Below are 20154 nucleotides of genomic sequence, written 5' to 3'. Positions count from 1 at the left end.
CAGAAGACAGGATACTGGGTTAGATGGACCTTTGGTCTGACCCAGTATGACCATTCTTATGTTCTTATCTTTCATTTTCTTGCCTAGTCACTCAGTTTTGTGAGATCCCTTTGTAACCCTTCGCAGTCTGCTTTAGACTTAACTATTTTGAGTAATTTTGTAACATCTGCAAATTTTGCCACTTCACTGTTTACCCCCTTTTCCAGATCATTTATGAATATGTTGAACAGCACAGGTCCCAGTACAGATTCTAGGGGGACTCTGCTATTTACCTCTCTCCACTGTGAAAACTGGGCATTTATTCCTACCCTTTGGGTATGTCTACACTACGAGAGTAGTTCAATTTCACTTAAATCGAATATGTGGAATCGATATTGCAAAGTCGAACGTGTGTGTCCACACTAAGGACAGTAATTCGACTTTGTGAGTCCACACTAACGGGGAAAGCGTCGACATTGGAAGCGGTGCACTGTGGGCAGCTATCCCACAGTTCCCGCAGTCCCCGCTGCCCATTGGAATTCTGGGTCGAGCCGCCAATGCCTTCTGGGTAAAAAAATGTGTCGAGGGTGCTTTTGGGTAACTGTCATCATCCGTCCGTCACTACCGCCCTCCCTCCCTCCCTCCCTGAAAGCGCCGGCGGGAAATCAGTTCGCGCACTTTTCTGGTCAGTGACAGCGCGGACGCCACAGCACTGCGAGCATGGAGCCCGCTGCGACCATTGCTGCAGTTGTGTCCGTTGTCAACGCCTCGCAGCTTATCATCCACCTTTCCCAGAGGCAGATGCAGATAAATCGGGCGAGGAGGCTACGGCACCGCGGTGAGGGCCTGAAGTCTGAGAGTAGCACAGGCCTGTCAGAAAGCACGGGACCCAGCGCCGAGGACATCACGGTGACAATGGGTCATGTGGATGTTGTGGAACGGCGATTCTGGGCCCGGGAAACAAGCACGGACTGGTGGGACCGCATAGTGCTGCAGGTCTGGGATGAATCCCAGTGGCTGCGAAACTTTCGCATGCGGAAGGGGACTTTCATGGAACTTTGTGAGTTGCTGTCCCCTGCCCTGAAGCGCAATGACACCCGGATGCGAGCAGCCCTGACTGTCCAGAAGTGAGTGGCCATAGCCCTCTGGAAGCTTGCAACGCCAGACAGCTACCGGTCAGTCGCGAACCACTTTGGCGTGGGCAAATCTACCGTGGGGGTTGTTGTCATGCAAGTAGCCAACGCAATCGTTGAGGTACTGCTCTCAAAGGTAGTGACCCTGGGAAACGCGCAGGCCATCATAGATGGCTTCGCCGCGATGGGATTCCCAAACTGCGGTGGGGCTATAGATGGAACTCACATCCCTATCCTGGGACCGGACCACCAGGACAGCCAGTACATTAACAGAAAGGGCTACTTTTCAATGGTGCTGCAAGCACTGGTGGACCATTGGGGATGTTTTACAAACATAAACGTCGGATGGCCGGGCAAGGTTCATGACGCTCGCGTTTTCAGGAACTCTGGTCTGTTTAGATGGCTGCAGGAAGGTATTTACTTCCCGGACCACAAAATAACTCTTGGGGATGTGGAGATGCCTACAGTGATCCTCGGGGACCCAGCCTACCCGCTAATGCCCTGGCTCATGAAGCCCTATACTGGCGCTCTGGACACTGAAAAAGAACTCTTCAACTACCGGCTGAGCAAGTGCAGAATGGTGGTGGAGTGTGCTTTTGGCCGTCTCAAGGGGAGATGGAGAAGCTTACTGACTCGCTGTGATCTAAGCGAAACCAATATCCCCATTGTTATAGCAGCTTGCTGTGTGCTCCACATCTCTGTGAGAGCAAGGGGGAGACCTTTATGGCGGGGTGGGAGGTTGAGGCAAATAGCCTGGCTTCTGATTACGCCCAGCCAGACAGTCGGGCGATTAGAAGAGCCCAGCGGGACGCGCTGTGCATCCGGGAAGCTCTGAAAGCTAGGTTCCTGAGTGAGCAGGGTAACCTGTGACTTTTAAGTTTGTGTACAGAGAAGCTGAACCTGCCCCCGTTTCTTTACCCAGTCAATGTTGACTATCCTCTCCAGTTACATACCCCCTTCACCCCCTTCCAACACACGTTTAAAAATAAAATGACTTCTATTTTGTTAATGGACACCGTTTTCTTTATTACTGTTTTCGCGGGAATGTTTTAAACCTGGGACACAGACTGTGGTGGGGAGCGGGTGTAGTGTACTGATGCAAATGACGCTTCTAAACTGCAGGAATGACAGGCTCCGCAGTGGTGGACTGGTTGTTTCAACGGAGCCTGCCAGCCCTCCTGATGGGGACTGCGTGTATGTGGTGGCTATGTGACTTTGTGGCAGGGGGAGGAGGGTTACAGATCCCCTGCTGCGTGGCTCTGTGATCCAGGATAAGGACCGCTGCATAAGATCTGTAACTGCCCTCCCCCGCCACAAAGTCACAGAGCAACACCCCCCCCCCACAGAACATGAAAACCACCTCCCAGACTGACCAGGGTAACTAGTGACTGCACTGTGTGTGTGCCCTGCTGCTGTCCTGTCCAATTACCAACCCCCTTCCCCCCCTTCAGACAGACTCTCCTCTAAAGAACATGATGGAAACAGTAATGAACAGAAACGTATTTTTTATTAACAACCACACATGAAACTGGGGGGTGAAACTTGGACGGGGGCTTGGGTGAGGCGGGAAGGAAAGGACTTTTCAAATTTTGGGGAATGAGAGCCTTCTGGTGCTTGAGCAGTCTGCAGGGGTGGAGTGAGAGTTTTCACGGACTCTGCCGCCCCTCCTTCTTTGGACTTTGGGTGAGGAGGGTATGGGACTTGGTGGCGGGGGAGGGTGGTTACAGATAGACTGCAGTGGGGCTCTGTCCTCCTGCCTCCGTTCCTGCAGAACATCCACAAGGCGCCGGAGCGTGTCCGTTTGCTCCCTCATTAGTCCAAGCAGCGTTTGAGTCGCCTGCTGGTCTTCCTGCCGCCACCTCTCCTCCCGTTCCATGTGTGACCGGTGCATTTGGGACAAGTTCTCCCTCCACTGTGTCTGCTGTGCAGCCTGGGCTCGGGAGCAGCCCATTAGTTCCGAGAACATGTCCTCCCGCGTCCTCTTCTTCCTCCGCCTAATCTGCGCTAGCCTCTGGGAGTGTGATGCCAGGCTGGGTTGGGAGACAGTCGCAGATGTGGCTGTGGGAATGGGAAAAAGGGAGTGAATTCCTCAGAAAGATAAATGTAGTTGTGAACAAAGAACATAGTCTTTCTCTGTGAACAAGACCATGCACAGCACCTATCACATGCGCACTCAGGACAAGGTTGAATTTTCGGCCCTCGCATTCAGTGCCTGGGGTCTTGCACTGCCGATCTGAGAAGCGGGGCAGGACACCGGAATTTGTGTAGCAGGCAGACTTGGTAAGCCGTAGACTTGTGGCTGCTTAAAACTTTAATAGTAGCACTGGCCTCCTTTCACATTGAAAGCAACGCCAGTCCCTGCTGCCAGCAATCCGGCAAGCATCAACTCTGCCCCGGTCCCACTCCCTCGCGGCTGTCCCAGGGAAAGATCCCTGTATGCCGCCCCTCTCCCGCCTCCACCACGTGGCTGTAAACCGGCGGTTACAGTTCTGTAAAGGAACGGGCAAGCAGTCCCAATACTAACATTCCCCTACCTAATTCAAAGCAGGTCACCATGAGCGACATCACCCTGATGAGGATCTCAGACAGTGATAAAGAAAGAATGCTCCGGGAAAGCCTGCAAAGACCAGGGCCGTATGCCGCCATGCTCTGTAGGGCAATGATCCCGAAGTACTTGATTGTCTCCTGGCGCGGAAACGTTTCATACCACGGAGGACCCAATAAGGCCGCTCTCCCCAGGAACCTGATGCAAAGGCTTTCCAATTACCTCCAGGAGAGCTTCGTCGAGATGTCCCAGGAGGATTTCTGCTCTATCCCCGGACATGTAGACCGCATTTTACTGTAGCTGCACTGGCAGGGACTAAACAGTAGAGCGGCTTGGGCAGAACAATCATGCAAAACCGGACATTGTTAGATTTTTTTTTAATAGTTGCACTGCCCGGGACTGAAACGTTAAGCGCCTAGGGCAAACTAATCATGAGAAACCCATTGTTGGTATTGTTAACATTCCTGTTCTGTTAAAAATAAATGTTTAGATGTTTAAAACACTTACTGGATGATCCTTCCCCTGATTCTGTGTCCGGGTTAACGGCTGGGGACGGTTGGTAGGGGATCTCTGTGAGGGTGATGAAGAGATCCTGGCTGTCGGGGAAATCAGCGTTGCAAGCGCTGTCGACTGCCTCGTCCTCCTCATCTCCTTCCTCATCTTCCCCGTCCGCTAACATGTCCGAGGAACCGGCAGTGGACAATATCCCATCCTCAGAGTCCACGGTCACTGGTGGGGTAGTGGTGGCGGCCGCACCTAGGATGGAATGCAGTGCCTCGTAGAAACGGGATGTCTGGGGCTGGGCTCCGGAGCGTCTGTTTGCCTCTTTGGTCTTCTGGTAGCCTTGTCTCAGCTCCTTGATTTTCACGCGGCACTGCGTTGCATCCCGGCTGTATCCTCTCTCTGCCATGGCTTTAGAGATCTTCTCATAGATCTTTGCATTCCGTCTTTTGGAGCGCAGCTCGGAAAGCACGGACTCATCTCCCCACACAGCGATGAGATCCAAGACTTCCCGATCAGTCCATGCTGGGGCCCTCTTTCTAGTCTGAGATTGCACGGCCATCTCTGCTGGAGAGCTCTGCATCGTTGCCAGTGCTGCTGAGCTCGCCACAATGTCCAAACAGGAAATGAGATTCAAACTGCCCAGACAGGAAAAGGAATTCAAATTTTCCCGGGGCTTTTCCTGTGTGGCTGGTCAGAGCATCCGAGCTCAGACTGCTGTCCAGAGCGTCAACAGAGTGGTGCACTGTGGGATAGCTCCCGGAGCTATTACCGTCGATTTCCATCCACACCTAGCCTAATTCGATATGGCCGTGTCGAATTTAGCGCTACTCCCCTCGTTGGGGAGGAGTACAGAAGTCGAATTTAAGAGACCTCTATGTCGAACTAAATAGCTTCGTGGTGTGGACGGGTGCAGGGTTTATTCGATGTAACGGCGCTAAATTCGACATAAACGCCTAGTGTAGACCAGGCCTTTGTTTCATATCTTTTAGCCAGTTACTGAACCCATGACTGCCTACTTTGCTTAAGACCCTTTGGTGAGGAACCTTGACAAAGACTTTCTGAAAGTCCAAGGACACTATATCCACTAGATCACCCTTGTCCAAATGTTTGTTGATTCCCTCAAAGAATGCTAACAGATTGCTGAGGCATGATTTCTCTACAAAAGCAGTGGTGAGTCTTCCCCATCATGTAGTGTTCATCTATGTGTCTGATAATTCTGTTCTTTACATAGTTTCAACCAATTTGCTTGGTACGGAAGTCAGGCTTACTGGCCTATAATTGCCAGGATCACCTCTGGAGTCTTTTTAAAAAATCAGTATCACATTAGCTATCCACCAGCCATATGGTGCAGAGGCTGATCTAAGTGATAAGCTACACACGACAGTTAGTAGTTCTGCAATTTCATATATGAGTTTCTTCAGAACTCTTGGGTGAATACCATCTGGTCCTGATGACTTATCACTATTTAAGTTATCAATTTGTTACAAAACCACCTCTATTGATAGCTCAGTCTGGGACAGTTCCTCAGCTTTGTCACCTAAAAAGACTGGATCAGGTATGGGAATCTCCCTCATGTCCTCTGCAGTGAAGACCGATGCAAATAATTCATTTAGCCTTGTCTTCCTTGAGTGCTACTTATGCACCTTGATTGTCCAGTGACCCCGCTGATTGTTCAGCAGGCTTCCTGCTTCTGATGTACTTAAAACAAATTCTTTTTTGGCCTGCCTAATTATGCTTTTACACTGGACTTGCCAGAGTTTATGCTTCTTTCTATTTTCCTCAGTAGGATTTGACTTCCAATTTTTATAGGATGCCTTTTTATCTCTAACTGCCTTTTTTACTCTGTTTAGCAATGGTGGCATTTTTTTGGTCCTCTTACAGGTTTTTTTTTTGGGGGGGGGGTGGTATACATATAGTTTGAGCCTCTTTTTTGGTGTTTTTAAAAAGTTTACATGAAGTTTGCAAGCATTTCACTCTTGTGACTGTTCCTTTTAATTTCTGTTTAACTAGCCTCCTCTCATTTATGTAGTTCCCCTTTTTGAAGTAAAATGCTACTGTGGTTGGTTTATTTGGTATTTTCCCCTTATCAGGATGTTAAATTTAATTATATTATGGTCACTATTACCGAATGGTTCAGCTATATTCACCTCTTGGACCAGATCCTGTGTGCCACTTAGGACTAAATCAAGAATTGCCTCTCCCCTTGTGAATTCTAGGACTAACTCCTCCAAGAAGCAGTCATTAATGGTGTTTAGAAATTTTATCTCTGCATCCCGTCCTGAGATGACATGTACCCAGTCAATATGGGGATAGTTGAAATCCCCAATTATTATTGGGTTTTCTGTTGTTGTAGCCTCTCTAATCTCCCTGAGCATTTCACAATCCCCATCCTAGTCAGGTGGTCAGTAGTACATTCCTCCTCTATACTCTTAGTATTCAAGCATGGAATTTCTGTCCATAGAGATTCTGTGGTACAGTTTGATTAATTTAAAATGTTTATTCTATTTGACTTTATGCTTTCTTTCACACATAGTGCCACTCCTCATTCCTCCACCTGCACGACCAACACTTCATTCCTATATATTTTGTACCCTGGTAGTACTGTGTCCTATTGATTATCATCGTTCCCCCAAGGTTCTGTGATGCCTATTATATCAAGATCCTCATTTACTACCAGGCACCCATTTTAGTATTTAGACTTCTAGCATTTGTGTACAAGCACTCATAAAACTTGTCAGTATTTAGTTCTCTGCCTTCCAGTGGCGTAATTGTCTGGGACTCTTTTTCATTTGACTATTGCTCTTCAGTTCCTACCTGTACTTTGTCAACTTCTGTCCTCTCCACTAAGATATAGAGAATCCCCTTTCCACAGAGTTGGCGCCTATGTCCCCTTTAATAGATCCTCCCCTAAGGGATGTCTCTGTCTGAACCATGAGCTCCTCCACACCAGCTTTCCCCCAGCCCTTAGTTTAAAAACTCCTCTATGACTGTTTTCATTTTACATGCCAGCAATTTGGTTCTGTTCTGGTGTAGGTGGAGCCCATCCTTTCTGTACAGGCTCCTCCTTTCCCAAAAGGTTCTCCAGTCCCTAATAAACCTAAATCCCTCCTCCATCATCTCATCCACACATTGAGACCCTGCAGTTCTGCCTGCTTTACTGGCCCTGGGTGTGGAACTGGAACCATTTCAGAGAATGCTACTATGGAGGTCCTGGACTTCAATTTCTTACCTAGCAGCCTAAATTTGGCTGCCAGGCTCTCTCTCCTACCTTTCCCTATGTCATTGGTTCCTTCATGTACCATGACCATCGGCTCCTCCCCAGCACTGCACATAAGTCTGTCTAGATGTCTCGAGATCCCCAAGCTTTGCACCTGGCAGACAATTCACTGTGCAGTTCTCCTGGCCATCACTTGTTCAAACTTGTTGACAGTGATATTGTGTTTAAACAACAGGGTTGTGGTTTCTCTGCCTGTCACTTAAGAATAGCCAGGCTGTCACACAAAGAGTCATTAATCTGTTTGCACCTGAGACAAAGCAGAGGAACTTTAGGGGGATCCTGTATTTCTTTAATCAGTTAAATTGAGTGCGGTGAATAAAAGCAGGGCCCATCCCAGATGTTTATAAAGCTCCTTATCTCAACAGGTAAAGATACTCCTGTATTTGCAGCGAAAATCCAGCTAAGGAGCATGCAGTTGACAAAGGTTCAACTCCCTTTCTTGCACCTCATTGCCTGTTAATAGGGAGCTATGTGTTTTGTTCTGTTTTCATTACATAACCCTTCTTACTTCACATTCCCATTTGCAGAGCACAAGTACAAATGCACACATATCAGGTAACTTTAAACACTCAGCATGAATTGGCAACGGCCTACTTTAACCCTTAGGTCACTGGCAACTTCCCAACTACCTATCAAATTAATGCTTAGCACATAAGTATCAGTGGGGCTATCTACTGTATCCCCATCTTGCCAATGCAAGATTCTTCCCACCCGTTTTATTTCTCAATGCCTTGGTCAAGTTTTAAACCTCCTAGGAGATTAGTGCTTGCCCTGTAATAGGTGGCAGTATGATATTCAGCCATTCATTGTCTCTAGGTACGCCTATACAGCAAAAAATAAAATAAACCTATGGCAGAGAATCTCGTAGCTCAGGCTACAGCACTAAAAATAGCCACGTAGACGTTCTGGCTTGGGCTGGAGCTCTGTCTCTGAAACCCACCCCATGGTGAACGGGAGAGACAAGACTGGAACTCAAGCTGTGTGGAAGCCTGTTTGTTTTTCAGTAACATGTAGCTGTTTTCTTTAATAAATGCCTCCCGGTGAAGACAGTCGGCGATTCCATATATCATGACATGCACCACTTCCCCTGTGAGACTAGTACACAACAAAATAGATCTGTCAGGCTGTTCAGTCCAACTCTTTTTTTCTAAATTACATACTATTTCTCCCAGCTAGTTCCCCCTGCATCATCCTAACCAACTCCAGCCACAGCCTGCACCCACTGGAATCAATGGGATTTTTAGCACTAATTTCAATAGGGTCGCATTAGACCTTTGCATTTCACCAGCAGACAAAGCCAAATAGCCACACATAACAGGGTTCAAAAAAGAACTAGATAAGTTCATGGAGGATAGGTCCATCAATGACTATTAGCCAGGATGGGCAAGGATTGTGTCCCTAGCCTCTGTTTGCCAGAAACTGGGAATGGGCGACAGGGGATGGATCACTTGATGATTACCTGTTCTGTTCATTCCCTCTGGGGCACCTGGCATTGGCCACTGTCGGAAGACAGGATACTGGGCTAGATGGACCTTTGGTCTGACCCTGTATGGCCATTCTTATGTTCTTAATTTTCTGCATTTTCCACATACCGAACTCTCATGTTCGTATTAAAGGGAGTTTGATTAAGGCACTACCCTTGTCCCTCTGAAAGCCTGAGTTGAAATCCTGCCTCGGATCACAGTCAAGACACGTGTGATTTTGTCATCCTAGCTCTCAGAGTGGGGGCAGTAAAAGTGGGTCTTTAAATAGGGACAGGTGGGGCCTTGTGGATGAGCTCAGAGAGGTTGAACCAGGCATAGGTGGCTGCGAAGAAGGAGGGGATTGTGCAAAAATCTGACGAACAAGCAGACAAGGAAGGGGGTGTTGGTGGAGCAGAGGGGATGGGGAGCCAAATTCCTTGCCCTGCTTTGAGCTTTGGTTTTATGTTAGCAGCTCTCTGCAGCAAAGAAACCACAGACCTCCTGAAGACCTGAACTGTGGTCTCGGCCAGTAAATGGAGGAGGAGTTGATTATAATAGTCTGCATCTGTGTAGTGTCTTTCATCTGAGTATCTCAAAGTGATCTTAGCTAGCATAGTATTATTATTCCCCTTTTATAGATGGGGAAACTGAGTCACAGCAGCCTTGTCTCTCTCAGCAGTGAAGTAACTTTCCCAAAGTTCCACAGCTGTCCCGTGGCAGAGCTGGGAATATAACTCAAGTCCTGGTTCCTGGTCACCTTCCCTAGACAACACTCCCTCCAACTTTGTTTTAAAGAGTATTGATTTGAAGTTATGCGTATGTTCTTTCTTCCCTGCCTGTGATAGAATCTGAGAGGCGCTATGAAAGGAGCATAGGATTGGAGAAGGCAGCAGCACTTCTGCACATCTATTATATTAAAACTTAGAGTCCTCTTTCTTGACTGGATTTATTTTTATACCAAGCATTTCTGTCCGTCCTTGGTAGGATTTGGCTGGTGAATTCTGTACTCTGTAATTACATGGTAAAAACATGGGCCCTGATTCAGCAAAGCACTAAAACACACACTTAATTTTAATCCCATTGAAGATGGGATTTAAGCATCTGCTTAATTTGAAGTCATACTCAAGTCCACCCCTATTCAGCAAAATGTGCTTAAGTGCCTTGTAGAATCGGGGCTTAGGGGTCTGATCCTGCTCCCATTGAAGTCAATGGGAATTTTGACCTTGTAGCGTATTTCTCTGTAATTGTGGGATAGCCGACATTTTGACTAGCACACTGGAGTTCAAACCAGGCAGGTACCTCTGGAGCTAAAAGGATGAGTTTCCCCACCTGGAGCTGAAGAGTCAAAGCAGACTTACCCAGATAGAGAGCGGAAGATGGCATGCACACGGACCATGGGTTACAATGGCACGTCTCCAAATAACCCAGTGTTGCTAACCCCAGGTGTTCAAAAATCATAAATCAGACCTGAAAAGATCACGAGATTGGCATAAAAATCATGATTTTTTTTAAATGGTAAATCTGGGGTTCTTCTTACTTGCCTCCAGGGGACACTCAGGTCACATTTTCAAGCTTTTCTCTGCAACCGTGGGCTACAGCTTACTCTGTTAAAAAATGAAAGATTAGATTCTCATGTCATCACTTGCTTCCAGGAGCTGGGGCTTTAAGATAAACACAAAATGTTGCAAGTTGGCAACACTGGTAGCACACTGTAACTCATCATCAGCTCGCGCTTCTCATCTTACGTGTGCAGGAACGCTGGATGAAGCATCCCAGGTAAGCTGAGAATTGTGTCTCTGTAGCTAATTCTTTAGTGAGTGAATCTCCACCATGTTACAGCAAGTCTTGCAGTCACCTTCTGTGCAGATGTTTTTGCTGTTTTGTTAATTATTATTATTCTCTGTAGGAACATGCCGAGGAAGGTAGAGCCAGCATTTACCGCTCCGTGTTCACCAACTCCTGCAAAGAAATGATGTGTTTCCCTGACTTCCCTTTCCCTGATGATTTTCCAAATTACATGCACAATTCAAAGCTCCAAGAGTACATCAGGATGTATGCCAAGCACTTTGCTCTTTTAAGATATATAAAGTTCAAGGTAAGACTTAGAGCTGCTAAGGCCAGTGCATGGTGGGCCGGAATCATGGCTTTACCTACTTCCTGTCCCCATTAGAAGAGTGGCTCCTAGTGGCGGAATAACTCACTCCCAGTCCTTTATTCCTCTGAGGGCAGAGGCTGGAGTTCTACCCTTGCTGACCTCGTTAGATGAGTACCATCAGGCCTTAACTGACTAATTCAGAGCAATGAACAAATATAATCAGTCTGTCTGCTGGCAAGGGCAAATGGGTCACACTGTGCTTCTCAAAACATCCCCTCTGAGTCTGCCTTCTATCTACACGGTGTTTTGGTGGTGGAGTAACTGAATGTTAGACAGGAGACACACAGGGTTTAAATACAAGTTAAGCCTTCCTCCTGTTTATAAAATAAATGTTTCGGTCATCCAATCAAAACAATCCCGTGTGGCTTAGATGACATCACACAGCGAGAACAGTGAATTAAGTATAGCAAAGAACTGGTCCTGAGCAATCCATTCATGGGCTGAAATTTACCTGAAGCATTAATTGACTGAGATTTAATAATGAACAAACCTGTGAAAATCAGTCTGCTATTGGGTGAACACATACCAAAAGGCTACATTTGTCCAACTCTGATTCCAAAATGTCACCCAGATCAAAGTGATTATTATTATTTATCTTTATTGCAATAGCACCTAGGACCCCAGGCATGAACCAGGACCCCGTTGTGCTAGGAGCTGTACGAACACAGAACAGAGAGACAGTCCTTGCCCCAAAGAACCTACCTTCTAAGAATGGTACATCACTGACAACACATCTCTGTAACTGACTTCCATCTTTGTAAGGTGTCGCTTTGGCGAAGCAGTAAGGGAACGCCAGGCAGGAAAATCAAAATAATTTGGCATGTTGTTATTGGGGACAAGGCCAGTTCATTAGCTCTTACACATGTATTCCAGAGTGAAATCCTGGCCCTATTAAAGTCAATGGCAAAACTCCTATGGAGTTTAGTGGAGCAAGGTTTCACCCAGCTCTCTACTGTGAATCCAGTAAGACCGATGACATTTACAAAGCTATCTGCCTGCAGAATCGTGTGCCGATGAATACAAACTCATGTGTTTGTTTCTTTTAAGACTATGGTCAGCAGTATAAAAAAACGCCCCGATTTCCCTGTCACCGGACAGTGGGATGTTATTACAAAACAGGACGGGAAGGAAGAGTCAGCTGTATTTGATGCGGTTATGGTTTGTTCGGGGCATCATGTGTATCCAAATTTCCCAGTTGATTGCTTCCCTGGTGAGTTGTGTGTGTGCAATGCATATATTACAGCAAGGACTAGTCAAAACATTTTCATCAGCACATTGAGGAGGTTTTTTAATTGAAAAAAACTAAATTTTTGGAAATGAATTCAGTTTTCAAAAACTTCACCAAAACCTGAAAATTTGTACTAATAATGATTTTTTGAAAACAAAATCATTTCAGTTTCCTCTCTTTCATAGGAAATTCAAAACAAAATTGCAGAAAATGGTGTAAAATAATTTTACAATTTCACACAAAAAATATGTTGTATTCCTTGTAGTTGTAGCTGTGTCAGTCCCAAGATATTAGAGAGACAAGGTGGGGGAGGTCATATCTTTTATTGTTGTGAGAGAGACGCTTTCGAGCCATGCAGACCTGCATAAGAGTTTTGTGTGGCTCATAAGCTCATCTCTCTCACCCACAGAAGTTGATCCAATATAAGATATCACCTCGCCCACCTTGTCGCCCACAAAAAATAAGCATTTTTCAACTTGTTCTAATTATAGCTTTAAAAACTTGCCAAACCTTCTTAATAACTGTTTAGTTCAGAACTATAAGCAGTATTAAAAACCAAGACCATATAATTGTCAAGTACAATGTTAGCAATTACGGTATATAAACCCCAGCTTTTTGTTTAGAGAAACATTATGCAATGGTATAGTCATCAAATTTTACTATTTGGCAGGGCATTACGAAGGCACAGGATTAATCTCTTTAGAACAACTTGGAGAGGGTGTTTCTGGGGATTTTGTTCTGTCCTTTGTTCATGTTAACAATTCAAATCCTCTCAAATGATCAAGGCCTATTTTCAAATGCAATGTTTTTTTATGCAAGCAAGTGTTCTCTTGTCTTGGGGTTGGAAGTCTCACCGCAAAATGTGCAGGGCCAGATTCTGCTCTCAATGACCTCTGAGTGCTTCTATTATCTGCAATTTCATTGGAGTAACTGGATTCTTGACATGGCAATCAACTAAGATGCTGTGGCAGAACCTTTATGCCTGGTGAGGATGAGGATGAGGATGCTTTGCATCTACGAAGTGCTTTCTGTCCAAGTGTCTCAACATTCTTTACCAGTGTGAGTGAATTCAGCCTCACCGTACATGATTTTACAGTTGAGAAGACTGAATCTCAGAGGGGTGATGGGCCTCATTTGCACAGCTGCTGAGCACCCACCACTCCATCTGCAGGTGGTCAGAACTTTGAAAAACTAGACAAGGTGGAAGAGCTGGACACGGAACCAGCACTACTGGCTCCTGGTCCTGTGCCTTAGACTGTTTCCAAGGCAAAAAAGAACCCCCTTGAACTATCAAATCCTAGGAGGAGTTTGTAGCACGAGTAGTTTGAACCATCCTTTTTGTGACTTGTGAAATGAGCAAATCTGCTGTGGAAATCAGATAGAGACTAAATGCCGAACCCCACAAATTACTGCAAAGGGGTCCAGCTGCAAGTGGGTAAAATCTATCCCTTTAAATATCCAGATGAACTCATTTTACTTTCCACTTTTCCTCAGGGTTAAAGACGTTTAAAGGTAGCTACTTCCACAGCCGGGAATACAAGGAACCGGAAAAATTCAAGGGGAAGAGAGTGCTTGTGATTGGACTGGGAAACTCTGGTTCAGACATTGCTGTGGAACTCAGTCACACGGCCTCACAGGTACAATTCCCTGTCTTGCTGTGGAGTTGCTAGTTCTCGTTATTGAGGTACAATAATTGAGGGTTTCAAAGCTGTCTCATCATGGATTTGGACACCCAATTAATGGGAATAGGCATCCAGGTCTTCTAGGTGGCTTTGAAGTTCATACACTTAACATAAGCTTAGAATGGTCGCATGCCGGAGGAATACATTACATGGCACAAATTGTAATCAAGAGCAGGCCAAGCGCATAGCACTGTAGGTGTCACTCCCGCAATGTACACTTCTTTGCAGTATATCTTCCCACCAGTTCTGGGTTGGAGCTGGAGGAGTGTGAAGTGGGCCTGATTCACCACTACTTCACTCCAGTTCTACCCCAACGTAAGTGCAGTGAAGTCCGTGAGGTGACACTGGTGTAAAACTGGAGCACTGAAGTGGTGAAGAGGCCTCTACCAGTGATCACTCTGCTGTAGTTGCCTTTCTAGAATGGTAATGGCCTCACCCTGCTTTGTCCATTTTTTTTTTTTTTTTTTAGGTTTATCTCAGCTCTAGAAGCGGCTCCTGGGTGATGAGTCGCGTCTGGGACAATGGCTACCCCTGGGATATGTTGACTGTGACTCGCTTTGAAACCTTTCTCAGGGATACCCTTCCCACCTCCGTCAGCGACTGGCTGTACGTGAGGAGGATGAACAAGTGGTTTAAGCATGAGAACTACGGCCTGATGCCTTTGAACAGGTAATTTTATGGGATTCTCCCTGCAAAGCATTTGGGAAGGAAGGCAAAGCCTTGCTCAGCTTTGAAAAGGCAGCACAGTGGTGTCCCGGTTGCACTCTACTGGTAGCATCAATGTACTTTCTTCTCATCAGGCAGCAGGTTTATAGCAGGTTAGCTTAAAAATAAGAGCACAGGACAAGTGAATGAAATCTCACGCTTCAGGAGCCATATGGATTGCTTGCAAGAGTAGGAAAGGAATCCTCCGTCCCTTCTAATCCATATGGACTCAGAGTTATGCAACCGGAGAGGTGCACATGGCTAGTTTGCTATGCGCTCATGCATCGTTGTTGGAGATGGGACTCCAAACTATCAGGGCTAGGTCTGGTCCAGTACAGCAATGTCTTTCCTAAGCCATTAGAGAGACAACTTCTGTCGGTGAGAGAGACAGTTTTGAGCTTACACTGAAGAAGAGCTCTGTGTGTCTCGAAAGCTTGTCTCTCTCACCAGCAGAAGTTGGCCCAATAAAAGATATTCTCTCCCCCAACTTTGTCTCCCCAATATCCTGAGACTGACACAGCTACAATTACACTGCATACTTTTCTAAACAACGTCCACGTCTTTGCCTAAATCCAAAAACACATCACTACCTTTAGTAGGTAATTCAAGGATTAATTTACTTCTGAAACGCCCCATGTGTTGGCAGGGACTTCAGAATGCCAGTGAAGTCCATGTTTGGACAGACTTTGCTTTTAAACCTCATTGCACCATGAGGATGATCTTAGTTTTAGCTCTAGCTGAAAGAATGGGAAACGTGCAGTATTCCATACGTTGTCCAGTATATGGAGATCAGTGGACCCAATCTCATTGTTTAGGGTAGAGTAACTCAAACCCTGGCAACAATAGGGTTTTTTTTCAACTAGATACACTACTACAGTGATGTCACCAAATCTCAAAAGTGAGTTAGCAGATCCTATTTCAAGGAACAGCTGTAATTATGTGATGTATGCAGTGTTGTTGCAACCATGAGGTCCCAGGATTTGCGAGAGACAAGATGGATGAGAAAATATCATTTATTGGACCAACTTCTATTGGTGAAAAAGCCAAGCTTTCAAGCTTACACAGAGCTCTTCTTCAATATGGAAGAGGTCATCAGAATGTTCACCGGATTACCTTTTCCAGACCAGAAACGCTAGGTGTAGCATGAAAGCTTCTCTCTTTCACAAGCAGAAAGTCGGTCCAATAAAAGATATTACCTCCCCCACCTTGTTTCTCTCATAATTAAATGTCAATTATAATACATATAAAAAGATAGTGTCCAGATTATTAGAACTCAAAGTTGGCCAAATACTGAAAAAAAATTGTTTTATTCAAATTTTAAATGAATTTGATTTGTCAATATTTATGTGTTTTGTCTCTCACAAATATTCATTGATCATGTGTATCACAGTAGTACCTAGAAGCCCTAGTCCTGGCTCAGGACTCCATTGTGCTGGGTGCTGTACAAACACAGACCAAACGATGTTTCCCTGTCCCACAAAAATGAGTTTATTGGTACCAATATTTTTGTAAAGGAAACTTCAAAATTGCATGCAGACCTGTTTGTGGAAACTGGCTTTTAAATTCATGCCTATGAGCATTCATGCCAGAATTACTTATGCCCCAGTTTACCAGGGAACACAAACAATACCATGTGACTTATCTGACCAAATCTAGGTTCAAATAGCAAATTTAGAATACAAACGACTTGCGAAGCACTGTTTCCAATCCAGCCATAGGTTGGGTATTTTTAAAACACAAAAAAAGACTGTTGAATAATTTAAAATGGTAGATTCTGAGGAAATCGTGATCCATTCATGGATATCCCATAAGCAAAAGAAAGATTCTAAATTAATTGCGAATTATTTATTCAGCCTTAAAGCGATTACTATGAGAAAGACGGTTCCTTGAGCTTTAAAGAATAAAACCCTTCATTGCTAAAGTGATCCTGTCTGCAGCCTTACATTACAAATAAAAGAAGAGGTACTCCAGCAATGCCATGTAAATCAGCTCATGCCTGAGCACTAGTGTTGGGAGGTAGCAAGCTGGCAAGTACAGGAATTTCTACTGTGGAGCGCTGGCGATGGGTAACCATAGGCTCAAGGAAAAAGGGTTAGCGCCTTTTCCTGACATTCGCATACAGAAACACAGTGATCTCTCTGCTTCTCCTAGCCAGGAAGCACTTTATCATAGAATATCAGGGTTGGAAGGGACCTCAGGCGGTCATCTAGTCCAACCCCCTGCTCAAAGCAGGGCCAATCCCCAGACAGATTTTTTTTTTTTTACACCAGTTCCCTAAATGGCCCCCTCAAGGATTGAACTCACAACCCTGGGTTTAGCAGGCCAATGCTCAAACCACTGGGCTATCCTTCCCCCCACTACAGGCTTCTGTGCTTTTCTTTCTTTATAGAACCAGCCGTAAAGAGCCAGTGTTCAATGATGATCTCCCAAGCCGCATCACATGTGGAACAGTGGTGGTGAAACCCAATGTGAAGGAATTCACGGAAACCTCAGCTATATTTCAGGATGGGACTGTGCAGGAAAACGTTGATTTTGTCATCTTTGCAACAGGCTACAGCTACTCCTACCCCTTCATGGAAGACAACGCTATCATCAAATGCAGAGACAACGAGGTCACTTTGTACAAGGGCATCCTTCCTCCTCGACTCGAGAAGCCAACCATGGCTGTCATTGGCCTGGTCCAGTCGCTTGGTGCAATTATTCCAACATCAGATCTCCAAGCTCGCTGGGCTATAAGGGTGTTTAAGGGTAGGTGAAGGGAAATAGGGGGGCGGAGAACTGTCCCAGATGAGCTTGTCTGTGAGAACTAGCATTGCTATGCAACCTATAATTCCTTGCAGATTCAAGCTGGGGATCTGGTCCAAAAAGAGAAGCAGGCGTTCATTTGTGCACCTGCAGACCTCATGGGATTTGCTAGGCCTGCTCACCCCAGAAGTTGTAGATCAGTGGGAGTATGGCTGGTTTAACTGAGTGCATGGGTGAGGGGCTGGAAGAGTATCTTATTAATTAGGAGATGGAATAAACTAGTGACCTTGTACCTGTTCTTTTCTAGGGTTATATAAGCTTCCCCCAGTGAATGACATGATGGAAGATATTGATGAAAAAATGGGGAAAAAGCTCAAATGGTATGTGCAAAGTGCACTTCTCAAGTAGCCCTCCGTGCTCTGGGTGCATGAAAAAGGCCACCACGGCCTGTCTTTTCTGTATAAACCCGACATAATGTTATGGTCTGATCTCTGTAATGCATACGCTCTGTCCGATACATTATGACAACCTGCCATCCAATAAGCAAGTGGCTTTTTCCAAGGAGCCACTCTTTTAAACTCCCACTTCCCACCCCAGCACACATCCCAAATATTGTATATCACGTGCTCTCCTCAGCCTGGGAACTTGGGTTCTCCCCTATTTGGCCCACCGAACAAATATAACAGAGAAAAAACTTCTGCAGCACCAGGTTCAGGATCATTAAAAATTCTGTGGCCTCCTCAACAAGCATTCAGCACCCCCCAAACACACACACCCCATTGTTCTGAACCTCTCTCACTCTGATAGTGCATAGCTGCCCTCAGAATGGTGGAGAATCCTGTTTACAGGCCTGACCCAGCCCTCATTAAAGTAAATAGAAGCATTTCCCTTTACTTCGGCAGGAGTTGTATTGGGTACATACCTGGTCAAAAAATTTCCAGTGGGGCGTTTTTCTGTCAGAAAATGTGGATCTGTTAAACTTGAAACGTTCCATGAGAGTGTGTCATTTCTGACAGTCAAAATCCAACCTTATTGGACTGGAACTTTCTGAGTTTTCAATTTTGAAATGTATTTATTTTTATTTTATGTTAAGTTTTTAATGTTTTTACATTTTTGTGTTATTTTATAAACGTCAACATAAAACAGAGTCAAAATCAAAATACAACCTTGATCTGTAGCTAAAAATTTTCATTTTGCGGCAAAATTTGAAATTTGACATTTCATTCCAATTCAGAATTAATGATTTTTTCAAAATCATGGAATTCCCTGCAAAATGCAAATTCAGTTCCCGACCAGCAAGGTTAGTTCCAGTCTGGGGGGTCAGTCCATTATTATAGGCATCTTCTCACCAGGGACAAAGTATACAGGCACTCCTTAACTCATGGAAGGGGTTACAAGCAGAAAATAAGAATGGCCATACTGCGTCAGACCATAGGTCTGTCTGGCCCAATATCCTGTCTTCCAACAGTGGCCAGTGCCAGGTGCTTCGGGGCAATGAACAGAACAGGGAAATTTATGGAGTGATCCACTCCGAGCTTCTGGCAGTGAGAGGTTTAGGTACACCCAGAACATGGGGTTGCATACCTGGCTGTCCTGGCTAAAGCCATTGATGGACCTATGCTCCAGAAACTTCTCTAATTCTTTTTTGAACCCAGTTATACCTTTGATCTTCACGACTTCCCTCTGGTTCTCTGCCCATTATGTGATTGATTCAGGGTGGGGCTATAAAAGAAAGGGAAGCTGTCGCAAGAGAGCCTACCTAAGTGCAGGAGATGTCCTCTCCCCTCCCAGCTTGCCGTCAGCTGGAAAGCTGTCAGTTGTTACCAAGTGTTCTCTGTTACTTTGATCCTGTTTTGGAATCTTCTTTCTGTTGAGAAAGCTGGCCCTGAAGAAAGGGACTTGAACTGAACTAGCGTTAGGGCTTTATTTGAACTCCCTGGCTGGTGGGGTTGCCAATTTCAGTTGGACAAATTCCTGGAGGTTTTATCACATGACATAATCTTTAATTAAAGATTAATTTTTAATTCCTGGAGACTCCAGGACAATCCTGGAGAGTTGGCAACTCTGCCTATCTGCTCACGAGCTTACGTCACCTTTAACATATGAGGTGAGAGAATCACATGATCTATAACAAATGGACAACTGTTGCTGGAGTTAACAGAGTGTGGTCTTATTTGTAGTAATCCTGCCAGCCAAAGTACTTGCTTTTGCATCCCTTACAAAGCCAGATCGTAGTGTTGCCATGGGATGTGTCCTCAGGATCCAAGAAGGCATAGAATAGAAAGAGTTTGGGGCCTCAGGGCCACAATAGTGCAGAGTACCCCTGTCATGCTGGTGTAACACCACATCTGCACTGGAGGCTGCTGGGGCAAAAGAGCAGTGGAAGAGAGCAAGGCTAGTAGTGAGTGAGGCAGTGACTGGCACCAGAGAAGAAGGGATGCAGGAAGTGGGGAGCCAATGGATAGGCTAAGTTGCATCATCGGAGGGGCAATAGGAACAGAGCTGAAAGGAAGAAAGTCCAGTTCAGGAAGGGCAAGAAAGACAGAGATCACAAGAAGAGAAGGGAGAGCCACAACAGGGACAGGACCTAGAAAGAGGCAAGATAGTGGTACACAGGGAAAAGAGGAAAAGTTAAAGGAAGAAAAATGCAGTTAAACGAGGAAAAAGGACTATGTCTCTAAGTAATCTAAGAAATTATTAGAAAAAGAGTGTTAGAAAACTGTGAGAAAGGTAAAGCA

The 20154-nt window shown here is 45.4% G+C and overlaps 1 protein-coding gene across 1 annotated transcript in view; it reads left to right on the top strand.

Annotated features, from left to right (window-relative positions):
• LOC112107381 (dimethylaniline monooxygenase [N-oxide-forming] 3-like) overlaps nt 1–20154 on the top strand; it is a 28904-nt gene that overhangs the window by 6943 nt on the left and 1807 nt on the right. Inside the window, exons 3-8 of the mRNA XM_024201052.3 lie at nt 10808–10996; nt 12104–12266; nt 13779–13921; nt 14436–14635; nt 17061–17419; nt 17724–17796. Coding sequence (XP_024056820.1) covers nt 10808–10996; nt 12104–12266; nt 13779–13921; nt 14436–14635; nt 17061–17419; nt 17724–17796 — 1127 coding nt within the window. The remainder of the gene's footprint in view (nt 1–10807; nt 10997–12103; nt 12267–13778; nt 13922–14435; nt 14636–17060; nt 17420–17723; nt 17797–20154) is intronic.

Source organism: Terrapene carolina, unplaced genomic scaffold (assembly GCF_002925995.2).
Source record: "Terrapene carolina triunguis isolate 2854851 unplaced genomic scaffold, T_m_triunguis-2.0 Scaffold210, whole genome shotgun sequence".
Lineage (NCBI taxonomy): Eukaryota > Metazoa > Chordata > Testudines > Emydidae > Terrapene > Terrapene triunguis.
Note: the sequence above shows the minus strand (reverse complement) of the source record. Positions and strands in the feature narration are given on the sequence as shown.